The 12,886-nt window shown below is 41.7% G+C and overlaps 1 protein-coding gene and 1 pseudogene across 1 annotated transcript; one reads left to right on the top strand and one right to left on the bottom strand.

The window, feature by feature from the left end:
- The window catches only part of LOC119523119, a 148,744-nt pseudogene that overhangs the window by 96,465 nt on the left and 39,393 nt on the right, over window positions 1-12,886 (bottom strand).
- Window positions 7,560-8,066, top strand: LOC119522551 (serine/arginine-rich splicing factor 10-like). Its single transcript, XM_037820962.1, is given in 1 exon segment — window positions 7,560-8,066. A coding segment is annotated over 1 exon segment (507 nt).

A 12,886-nucleotide genomic window follows, 5' to 3' on the forward strand; every position in this document is an offset into this window, starting at 1 on the left:
GGAATGGCTAGAAAACAAACATAAGGCTCCCTTGTCAGGAGTACATTTTGTCCCCACAAAGCTATTTTGTTTGCAATCACAATTCAGCAAATTCTTTTTGATAGAATTCCTTTATTGCAACTGTCCTTAAGAGGTCAAACTTCTCCAAGCAGCAGTCTGTAGAGAATCCCAACATTAGACTGCAACTGTATATAAAGGCTACAAGTCCCCAGACAGTCCTAGTCGCAGACCAAAGGAAAGATGACAAGAAGCCCATCCCAAGGAGACTGGAAAAGAGTCCAAGTCATTCTAAAAGAACTACAGGAAGGAATTCAAGAATTGAAGACCTATATTAGAGCCAGAAAAGACCTCTAGAGATGATTTGTTGAAGCCCCTTTGCAGAAACAAAGGTATTATGCTAAATTCATGTAGGCATAATAGTTGAGAAGGTATCATTTGGTAACCTCAGATGAAAATAAATAAGGTGAAGTAAACAACACACATTGTACAATCTCAAAAAAAGAGATCAAATTATTTAAGAAGCTATAACTATTTTTTGCTTATAAAAATGGTTAGCATAAATTAGTCAGCTAATCTCAATGTACAAAACAGTCCATCTTGCTTCTTAAGTATTTCTTCTTCCTCATCCTGTTGTACAATTACTAAATGCCTCCAGCTCTTACCCAGAATCACAGGTAACTTTGAATTTTCAGGGGAAGAGCCATCCTAAGGATTTAAAGAAACCCTACAGGGATGGACTGGCACCTGGTATCCCCTAAGAATTTCCATGCATATAGAGAAGGTGGTCTAGCCCATTCTCAGAGCTGACTAGGCATCTCAACAGAAGCCTGCAAGTTCCCCAGAGCCAGGCAAACCAAACACACAGCATAGCTCTGGGCTTCTGTAGTCTTCACTGTTTTCCCCTCCTCAGTCACAGGGACTCAGAAGCTCCAGCTCTCCCAGGTATGGGGGTGTAGGCTGGCAGACAAGCACAAGGGTAAGCTACCCCATCCCTGAAAGAATTCTGCATGCAGAAGCTAGAAGGTCACCTGTCTGGGACATTGAAAAGATAATTACTGCTTTGTATAAAAGGAAGGATTCGACCTCTTCCAGCCCTGGGACTCCAGGAACATTCCAGGCCCTGACAAGGCAGGCTACACATTGAAATTTACAAATGACTCTCCCCCATTAATTATTACAGTTTGATAGCAGTTGATCCTTGCAATGGCCCTATGAAGCCAAAATTGTTAGAATGATTTTAGAGACGTGGAAATTTATGCACAGAGAGGTTGAATGAGTGGCAATACCGGGCCTGTGAACACAAGATGGTTTCCAGTTATTCTGCAGCCCTATTACCCTTTCTGGAGAGCCTCCAGGACAAAGACTTTGCAGGAGCCACAATCTAATCTTCTCTTGAGAACTCTCTGCACAGCTGTGGCACCATGGCAGAGAGCATGATGATTAGCAAAGTAAATTCTGCTCTTGGAGTTTTCCTTCCCTGGTAGATTTCTCATCATGGAATTCTCTATTTCCAACATGAGAAATGGCTCCTGTGAGGTACTGTTAGTGCCTGTGCCTGAGTCCTTGAAAGCCAGGTAGAAGATTATTTGATTTACATTAGGACAGTTAATATACCAAGAGGAAATAACTTTGAGTAGCAGCACTACTGTGTACTTCATAATGACCAGAGGGTACCAGTGCCTCATTCATTCAGCCCCTAAAAATGCAGAAATTAGGACCAATGCCTATCTTTGCAGCGTCTATGAAAAACTAGTTTGGTAACTTAATTAAACCAGTATTAACTTAATAATTCCTTGCCGTTTCCATCCTAAAATGGAGATCAGGGAAATGATGCAACGGTGGAACACAGTCTTCATCGGTATTCTGCCATAATTGTTCATATTTGAGAGTCTTTCTTCTTAAAAGGAAGTGAAGAGTTTATTCTAAAAAGAATCTCCTAAAATATCTGTTCTTCAGTAATTGCCACAGTTCATGAAAAAATAGATTTGATTTGCAAATAATTAAAAGGCAGTGTGTACATAGAGATAGGAACTTCTGGGGAAGGTGGCAGAGTAGGGAGCTCCAGGACTCACTGCTCCTCCAAAACAGCTCGTGGACAGGCAGGAGGTGTCTGGAACAACTGTTCTGGGGCTCTGGAGGCCAGGGGAGCACTGTACGGCACCCAGGAAAGAGCAGGAAGAAGAGGCTGAGAAACTGCGGTAAAGGGCTTTGAGCAACAGGCTCCCTGGCGCTGCAGGCACAGATCCCCCAGTCTCAAGGCGGGCCGCCTGAGGATCCCGTCCCTGGCTGGTTGCTGCGGATGGAGAAGGACGTGGAAGTACTCTTCCCCAAGAACGGGGGTGGGCAGGGTGCACAGCAAAGCATTGATCACAGCTTTTGATCGGTGAATTCAGATTGCCGGGTCCCAGCTCTGAGCTGCTGTTTCAGCCTGCCCTGGACAGTGATGGCCACGGCCACTATTTCAATCCTGTTCCTGACAGGGGAGGAGGTAGTGGAGGTTTGAAGACACGGGGCCTCTTTAGGGCTGCAGGGAACAGTTTGCTGAAGAATGCATCTTATGGGCAGGCCAGGGAAGCACAGCTTTGGGGAATCATCAAGTAGGCTTTCAGCATCTTTCCTGACCCTCTCCCCAGGGCACTTAGGAGCAGCTTTTCACCCATTCCTGGATCCCTGCCCTGTTTTAGCTGGAAAATACTGATTTGGATTAGTCCTCTCTGGAGTGAGTCCCCTCCCAGGATTTGCCTTCCAGGCAAAAGGAGCTAGAGACAACAAAAGGAGGGTAAAAAATAAGTATAGAAGCAAAACAAAACCAAACAGAAAAGATTGAGATTCCCAGAGAAGGAAGAGGGGGAAGGAAGCTTTCTCCCGAGGGTGAAACAATTAAACAAATAGTGCAATCTTAAAAACTGTACTGCATACCCAGTGTTCTAGTTTGCTAATGTTGCCGGAATGCAAAACACAAGATGGATTGGCTTTTATAAAAGGGGGTTTATTCGGTTACACAGTTACAGTCTTAAGGCCATAAAGTGTCCAAGGTAACACATCAACAATCGGTACCTTCACTGGAGGATGGCCAATGGTGTCTGGAAAACCTCTGTTAGCTGGGAAGGCACGTGGTTGGCGTCTACTCCAAAGTTCTGGTTTCAAAATGGCTTTCTCCCAGGACGTTCCTCTCTAGGCTGTAGTTCCTCAAAAATGTCACTCTTCATTGCACTTGGGATATTTGTCCTCTCTCAGCTTCTCTGGAGCAAGAGTCTGCTTTCAACGGTTGTCTTCAAACTGTCTCTCATCTGCAGCTCCTGTGCTTTCTTCAAAGTGTCCCTCTTGGCTGTAGCAAGTTTGCTCCTTCTGTCTGAGCTTATATACTGCTCCAGTAAACTAATCAAGGCCCATGCTGAACGGGTGGGGCCATATCTCCATGGAAATTATCCAATCCGAGTTATCACCCACAGTTGGGTGGGGCACTTTTCCGTGGAAACAAGATAATCCAAACGTTCCAACTTAATCCCCACTAATATGTCTGCCCCACAAGATTACATCAAAGATAATGGCATTTTGGGGGACATAATATATTCAAACTGGCACACCCAGGGAAAGAATCAGATGAAGAAGAGCTGAAAAAATCTGACCACAGATAATTCTAAAGGTCTAGAATACTGTGAAGGTCAGTTTCTCTCTCTTGCCTACAGTTTCATTGTTGATTGGCTTTGGGTTAAGGCTGAAAGAAAAGGGGCAGAAAGAATATTTGAGGAAATATTGGCCTTAAACATCCCAAACTCAAGTGAAAGACAAAAATATACATGTCCAAGAAGCACAAAGTACTCCATACAGAATAAATCCTAATAGACCTACTCTGAGACACACATTAATCAGAATATCAAATGCCAAAGACAAAGAGAATCCTGAAAGCAGCACGAGAAAAGCAATCCATCACATACAAGGGAAGCTTGATAAGACTATGTGTGGAACTCTCAGTAGAAACCATGGAGCAAGAAGGCAGTGGTGTGATATATTTAAAGTACTGAAAGAGAAAAACTGCCAACCAAAAATCCTGTATCTGGCAAAACTGTCCTTCAAAAATCAGGGAGGGGGAGACTTCAAGGACGATGGCGGAATAGGAGAGGCAGAGCTAACTTCTCCCTGGTGGAATAACTAGAGAAAAGGCAGAAAATGACTGGGACAGTGGTTCCAGGGTACGAGTGGCCAGAGAGGGACTTCTACATTATATGGGGAGGACCTGGATGAAAAGTGGAGAAATCATGACTGAGAGGTCAGGGTGAGTTTATTCAGTCGTGACCAAACCTGGAGCTGGCTGCTACACACTGGCCAGAGCAGGTGAAGAAGGAGCTGTGCACTCCCACATTTCTTTCTCTGCAACCAACTGGGGAGTCCTGTCTCAGCCCCCACGACTGTGGAGCTCCCATGTGGGAAGTCGGGAATCAACAAACTTATTTTACCCATACACAGAGACCTTGCTGTGGTGTGCAGTGCCTATCCCCCAACCCAGAGGCAGGCTGCTGCAGGTATCTGGTTTGGGGGAAGAATGGGGGGCCCTCCCCTTGGGAGGAGAGGGGACACAGAGCAGAGCCGATCTGACAACTGGCAGGTAAGAGAGACACTCTGTGTTCGCTGCCTGTATTCTTTCTCCATGGGTCGGCAGTGTTCACAGTGTGCACAGGTGGAGAGGCAGGGACAAGGGAGAGTGCCACACAGAAGTACCAAGAGCTCCTCCTCCACCAGAGAGGCCCGTGGGTGCACAGCAGGCAGGAAACCTGTGGCCTGCTGAATAGCAGGGCACATCTGAGCTGGCTGAGGGCTTGGAAAGGTGAGACTTGCAGCCCCACAGGCTGGAGTTTTTCCACTTGGAAGCCTGGGAATCACTAGACCCATCATGCTCTCAAGCGGATCCTCTGCTGAGGTGCACAGTGCCCAATCCCACCCCTGGGGCTGGTGGTCTCCAGCACACATGGAGACCTGCAGCACTGTCTGCATTTCCACCTGGCTTGACCCTCACCCAGGGTGCAGCCACAGTCAGAGAAAAATAGGTTTGAGGGGAAGAGGTGGTCCAAGAGCACCACCTGCTTGGAAGACAGGGAAAGTGCACCCTGGAAAATAGCAGTTCTGCCAAAACTCTTATAGCTGTCCAAATAGACTTGCATTTCCTGTGGGAAGCCTTGGCATTGGTCTGGCTAGGAAATTACTGACAAACCAAGTGCCAAAGGAGACCTTTAACACAAACTCAAGCAACTACAAAAATCTTAGGCAAGCGAGGGAAATCAACTTTCAGTAGAACCTTATCAAGGGAGGCAGGGCAAGATGGCAGCATAGGGAGGTGTGAAATTTTTTTCGTCCTCTAGGGAAGCTAGTAAATAGCCATAAACTGTCTGCAACAACTGTCTGGGGGACTTCCGTGACCAGATACACATAGTACACCAGTCTAGAACGGTTGAAGGGCTGAGACCACAGTGGAGAACTGTAAGTAAAGTCTCCGAATCTGAGGAGGCTGGTGCCCCTCCCCCACTGACATGGCAGGCTGAGCTGAAACACTTCCCTGTGGGAAAAAGAAGCAATCTCTACTAGAAGCAAGGCAAGAATGCTCAACCAGGCCCCAATGGTGGTTTAATTAACAAATTTGGACTGCTGAATACAAGCTCTGAGTACAGATAAACCTGGAGAAAGCACAAAAGGAACCAGGAGCTCTCTCCATGGCAGAGAGGAGGAGAGGATGACAAAAATAAACAAACAAACAAAAAAAAACAAAAAAAAAAACAGGCGTGTTTGGAGTTGGCTGAGTGCAGAATACTAGAAATGGGCTATGCCCCAAGAAAGGGGGAACACAGAGCTCTTGAACCCAATTGGTTCAAGATTTTTTTACTTTTTAGCATAAAGAAAGCAGCAGCCTTTTTCAGTTGTCAGCACTACCCCAGGCAAGGGTGGAGTTAAGGAAATCTGAGAGACAAAGAAACTAGTCAGGTGAAAGAGATAATTCCCTGAAGGGCTTACCTTCCCCAAGAAAGGGGGTTGGAACCCAGCTCAAGTGGTGGCCCTCCCTCAGAGAATTCAGACCCCAGGACCTGGGGAAAAAAATAGACGCAGCTTAAGCTTGGCTTCTGACACCCTTGGGCCGTGGCCAGGACACAGTCCACTGAGAATTAAAGGCACATGTGGCACCTGTTTACACCAGTGGGGAGCTGTGGGCTGATAAGCACCACCTTCTGGGAAGGATAGGAAAAGCAAAGAGTCTAGAGGCCTCACAGGAAATTCTGTCAATCTTCTAAGACACACCCTCAGGGAAACTTGATACAGACTACACTCTCCTCCTGAGACCTGGGCCCTTCTGGTCTGGGAAAATCTGACTCAGGTGGGTTAGATCTGATTTGGGGAGACATCCCTCAAAAAAAAGAGGGGTCCATATAGGCAAGGAAAGAACCAGAAAACAAGAGCTGAGAAATTCTGATCAGTTAAACAGAAGCTATGCTAGAGGTTAGAATAAGTTGAACTGAATGCCAAAGAACAGAGAGAGAACAAAGCCAACCAACAAGAAAATCCTACATAAAAGAGAGAAAACAACCTCCAGAATAAACTAATCAAGGAAATCAGATGCCTAGACACCAGCAAAAAAAATCACAAGTAATACCAGAAAGCACAAATATATGGCTCAAAGGAACTAACCAACACTTCAAACAAGATACAAGAGTTAAAATAACTAAAAAGATGTTCAAACTAAACTTCTAAATTAAATCAATGAGTTGAAAGAAAATGTGGCAAAAAAGATGAAGGATATAAAGAAGACACAGGGTCTCCATACAGAAGAACTCAAAAGCTTGGAAAAACAAATGGCAGAACTTATGGGAATGAAGGGCATAATGGAGGAGATGAAAAAGACAATGGAGGGATACAACAGTAGATTTGAACAGGCAGAAGAAAGCATCAGTGAATTGGAAGACAAGACATTTGAATTCACATACACATAAGAACAGATGGTGAAAACAATGGAAAAATAGGAGCAGGGTCTTAGGGAGCTGAGTAACAACATGAAGCACATGAATATACATGTTATCCATGTCCCAGAAGGAGAAGAGAAGGGAAAAGGGGCAGAAAAAATAATAGAAGAAATATTCACTTAAAATTTCCCAACTCTTATGAAAGACAGAAAATGACAGACTCAAGAAGTACAGCATACCCCAAGCAGAATAGATCCCAATAGACCTACTCCAAGACACTTACTGATCAGACTGTCCAATGTCAAAGACAAAGAGAGAATTCTGAAAGCAGCAAGAGAAAAGCAATCCATCACATACAAGGGAAGTTCAATAAGACTAAGTGTGGATCTCTCAGCAGAAACCATGGAGGCAAGAAAGCAGTGGTGTGATATATTTAAGATACTGAAAGAGAAAAACTGCCAACCAAAAATTCTATATCCGGCAAAACTGTCCTTCAAAAATGAGGGAGAAGAGGTGGTTGCCATAATAGAAACTTTTGACTGGGTATGTCTGAGGATCCACCGTAGGAGCCGCAGATGGTTTGCTGAGCCTGTTAGTTTCTGTGACCGAGACTCTATGCCACCACCATGTCCTGCTATTTGCACCACCCCCCCCAACATGTCTCTGTTCATGAGGAACATGGCCGATGACACCAGGTCTGAAGATTTACATCATGAATTTGGCCGCTATGATCCTATAGTTTATATGTATGTTCCATATGATTTCTACACTCATCATCCAAGAGGATTTGCTTATGTTCAATTTGATGATGTTCGTGATGCCAAAGATACTTTACATAATTTGGACAGAAAATGGATTTGTAGATGTCAAATTGAAATCCAGTTTTCACAGGGGGATCAGAAGACACCAAATCAAGACAAGAAAGGGAGGACTGTATTGAGTTCTTCACACTATGATGATTATGGCAGATATAGACATTCTAGAAGCTGAGGTTAAGAAAAGAGGAGATCAAGAAGTCAGTCTTTTGCTTACAACCATAGGAGATCTTACAGTCCTAGAAAACCAAACTGCAGCTGGAATGCCCACTACAGTTCTGCTTACTACACTTCCAGAAAGAGCTAAGAAAGCAGAAAAAGAACCAAAGAAGGGCAGATCAAGTGACCAAAGGGTAGGTGGAAAGTGCTGCAGTACGAATCTTATACGGATATTTTGACTCTAGTCTGAAAAGATAAAAGAATGTTATCTAAAAGTACATGGAATAATTGAAGTCCCTCCAAGTTTGAAAGTAAGCATTTTAGGACAAATAAAAGGAAATACAACATTGTACTTGTGGAAAGTAATCCCTAAATATGAATAGGTTTATACTGATTCATGGGTAAATTGAAAACTAGGATGTCTGAATATCAAGGAAGAAAGCCATAGTCTCTTACAGTGCCTCTGTTGGTCTGTCTCAAACTGAATTGGGGGGAAAAGACATGGTCCAATATAAACTTTCTCTTTGCTTGTCTTTTAAAGTCAGTTCCAGTTTTGCTATTATTGGCAAACCTTGCCTGTTTATTCTGGTGATTAATTATTTGCTTTGTTGGCATCTGAGTTTATTTACTTGCATGCAACATGCAGTTTATATCTTCTTCTTTCCCTGGTAAATTCAAAATATGATTCTTGATATCCATCTAAGAGGGTCCATCTCTTCTCACCTCTTACCTAGTCATTATGTTAAGAAAACATTTATTGCACACTTACTGTTGGGCAAAACATTTTTCTGGATAATTGGGGAGAGAAAAATAGATATAATTCACTTATTCAATAAATGTCTACTAAGGGCACAATCTAGTGAATCATTACAGTATGGCCTCATTGTTTTGTTTGCGGTACATTCGTAACAATATTTTACACCAGTCATATCCTAATGTAATTATAAAACCCAATATACACTATCAAAGATAAGTAATTTGGGGGGTATCTGCCATTTTTAAGTACCCAGTATTTCTGTTTGCATCCCATTAATACACATAATGAAAAATGATTTGTTTTAATCTGTAATAAACTGATTTACTGTTCAATGACTGTAATATACTGGAGTTATATTAAATTGCTAACTGCTTCTTCAAACACATATTAGGAAGCAATCCCCAATTAAGTATTCAGCCTTGCATTAGATATAAAGGAGACACTTTGGGTGTTAAAATTATTTTGAAGCAGACAGAACCATTATCCCAACTGATTTAGTATGTTCTGTAATTGAGAAAATGTTCACCAGATTATACTTTTTAGTGATTTACATGTACATTTTATAGGGGACATGTTCTGTGTATAGTAAATAAATAATTGTATACTATCACAAAAAAGAGGGAGAATTTCGAATATTTTCAGACAAACAGACACTGAGAGTTTGTGAACAAGAGACCTGCTCTACAAGAAATACTAATTGGAGCACTACAAGCAGATAGGAAAAGACAGGAGAGAAAGGTTTGGAGAAGAGTGTAGAAATGAAGGCTACCAGTAAGGGTAAAAAGAGAGAGAAAAAATAAGATATGACATATAAAATCCAAAAGACAAAATGATAGACGAAAGTACTGCCTTTACACTAATCACATTAAATGTTAAGGGATTAAACTTCCCAATCAAAAGACACAGACTGGCAAAATGAATTTAAAAACAGACCCATCTATATACTGTCTACAAGAGATTCACTTTAGACACAAGGACAAAAACAAGTTGAAAGTGAAAGGCTGGAAAGAGATATTTCACACAAACAACAACCAGAAAAGAGCAGGGGTAGCTACATTAATATCAAATCGGACTTCAAATGTAAAGCAATTAAAAGAGACAAAGGACACTATGTATTAATAAAAGGGACAATTCATCCAGAAGACATAACAATCAAAAATGTTTAGGCACTGAGCCAGAGTGCCCCAAAATACATGAGGCAAACACTGACAACACTGAAGGGAGAAGGAGACATCTCTACAGTAATAGTTGGAGACTTCAATACACCACTGTCATCAGTAGATAGAACATCTAGTCAGAGGTCAATAAGGATACAGAGATTTTGAAAAGTATGATAAATGAAGTAGACTTCACAGACATTGCACCCCACAACAACAGGATACACATTTTTCTCAAGTGCTCATGAATCATTCTCCATGATAAACCACATGTTGGGTTACAAAGCAAGTCCCAATAAATTTAAAATGATCAAACTTATTCATACACTTTCTTGGATCATAATGGAATGATGTTGGAAATCAGTAACAGGCAGAAGGCCATAAAATTCAAAAATATATGGAGGCTAAACAACACACTCTTAAACAACCAGTGGGTCAAGGAAGAAATTACTAGAGAAATTAGAAAATATATCTTAAGGCAAATGAAAATGATAACACCATATATCAAGATTAATGGGATTCTCCTCCTCCTTTTGCTTTGTGGAAGAAATGGAAATGTTCTCATACAGACTGTGGTGGTGAATGCATAACTATGTGATTATAATGGGAACCACTGATTGTTTAATTAGGATGGATTGTGTGGTGTATGAATAAAACTGTCTAAAAAACAAACAGAAAGATACAAGTGCTGGAGAAAATGTGGAAAGAGAAATATATCTATTAACTGTTGGGGGGGAAGTAGAATGGTGAAGCCCCTCTGAAGGGCAGCGTAATGGCTCCACAAGAGGCTAAGTATGGGGTTAACATATGATCCTGCAACTCCATTATTAGACAAAGACTTGGAAGAACTGAAAGCAGGGACACGAACAGGCATTTGCACACTGGTGTTTATGGCAGCAGTAATCACAATAAGTAATGGATGGAGGTGACCTAAAAGTACATTGACTGATGAATGGAAGGGCAAACCATGGTGTATGCATATAATGGAATATTGCATGGCTAGAAGAAGAAATGAAGTTGTTAGGCATGCAACTAGGTGAATGAACCTTGAGGAGAGTATGTTGAGTGAAATAAGCCAGAAAAGAAAAGACAAATATTAAAATGCCTTACTAATATGGACTGTCTATAATGTGTAAACTCTAAGAATTGAATTTGAGAGCACAGGTTATCAGGGGAAAGAATGTGGGCAGACATTGGGCAATCAATTAAGGAGTACAGAATGTTCAACTAAGGCTCATTGTAAAGGTTCCTAGATTGTAAGGTCTTATAGCAGTCACATCTACTGCTGAGTTTTAACCGTTATTTAAGAGATGGTCATTGTCCAGATGTCCCTGAGGATTGAAAGGATGACTAGGTGAGAGGGAGGAGGTGTGGCTGAGAAACAGAAACAAAAGGCATCAAAATTGGAAAGGAAGAAGTAAAACTTTCACTGTTTGCAGATGACATGATCCTATATGTATAAAATCTTGAAAAATCTACAGTAAAGCTAACAGAGCTAATAAATGTGTACAGCGAAGCGGCAGGGTACAAGATCAACACGGAAAACTCAGTAGTGTTTCTATACACTAGTAATTAGCAATCTGAGGAGGAAATGAAGAAAACAATTCCATTTACAATAGCAACCAAAAGAATCAAGCATTTAGGAATAAATTTAACCAAGGCCACAAAGGACCTAAACACAGAAAACTACAAAAGTTTGCTAAAAAAAATCAAAGAAGACCTAAATAAATGGAAGGACATACCATGTTCATAGATTAGAAGACTAAATATACTTAAGATGTCAATTCTACCCAAATTGATTTATAGATTCAAATGCAATACCAATTAAAATCCCAACAACTTACTTTGCAGAATTAGAAAAACCAATAACCAAATTTATTTGGAAGGGCAGGGTACCACAAATAGCTAAAACTATATTGAGAAAGAAAAATGAAGTGGGAGGTCTCACACTACCTGACTTTAAAGCATATTACACAGCTACAGTGGTCTAAACAGCATGATAATGGCATAAAGAGAGATATACTGATTTATGGAATCAAATTGAGTGTTCAGAAATAGACCCTCTTATCTATGGAAAATTGATCTTTGATAAGGCGGTCAAGTCAACTCATCTGGGACAGAGCAGCCTCTTCAATAAATGGTGCTTGGAGAACTGGATATCCTATCCAAAAGAATGAAAGAGGACTCCTACCTCACACCATATACAAAAATTAACTCAAAATGGATCAAAGACCTACACATTAAAGCTAAGAACATAAAACTTTTAGAAGAAAATGTAGGGATATCTTAAAGATCTTGTGATAGGAGGTGGTTTTCTAGACCGTACACCAAAGTGCAAGCAATGAAAAAAGAAATAGATAAATGGGATCTCCTCAAAACTAAACACTTTTGTACACAAAGGACTTTGTCAGAATAGTAAAAAGGCAGCCTACACACTGGGAGACAATATTTGGAAACCACATATCAGATAAGGGTTTAATTTCCAGAATATATAAAGAGATCCTACAGCTCAACAACAGGAAGACAAACAACCCAATTCAAAAATGGGCAGAAGACATGGACAGACACTTTTCTGAAGAGGAAATACAAATGGCTCAAAAACATATGGAAGGAGGGGCAAGATGGCGGCATAGAGAGGAGTGGAAGCTAAGTAGTCCCCCTGGAACAACTACAAAAAACCAGAAACAACTAGTAAATAATCCAGAATAACTGCGGGGGGACAAACGAGACCATCCACTCATCATACACCAACCTGAATTGGGAAGAATGCCCGAGAACACAGCATAAAATCTGTAAGTAAAACCTGCGGATCCAAGTCGTGAGACCCCCTCCCCCATAGCCTGAGCTGCAAAGCCTCGTGGTGCCAGAGAGAAGTTCTCTCCCAGCAAGCGAATATAGCTCAGCTGAGCTCCAACTGGGGTTTTAAGTAGCGAGTGTGAACTGCTCACTACAGGTACGCAGCCCCAAAAAACAGACAGAGGCTTTGGGTGACGACTGACCTGGGAGAGCCAGAGGGTCGCCTTGGACTGGGTCTGAAGGGGACTATCTGTTTCT

The sequence above is a fragment of the Choloepus didactylus genome, chromosome X, assembly GCF_015220235.1.
Source record: "Choloepus didactylus isolate mChoDid1 chromosome X, mChoDid1.pri, whole genome shotgun sequence".
NCBI lineage: Eukaryota > Metazoa > Chordata > Mammalia > Pilosa > Megalonychidae > Choloepus > Choloepus didactylus.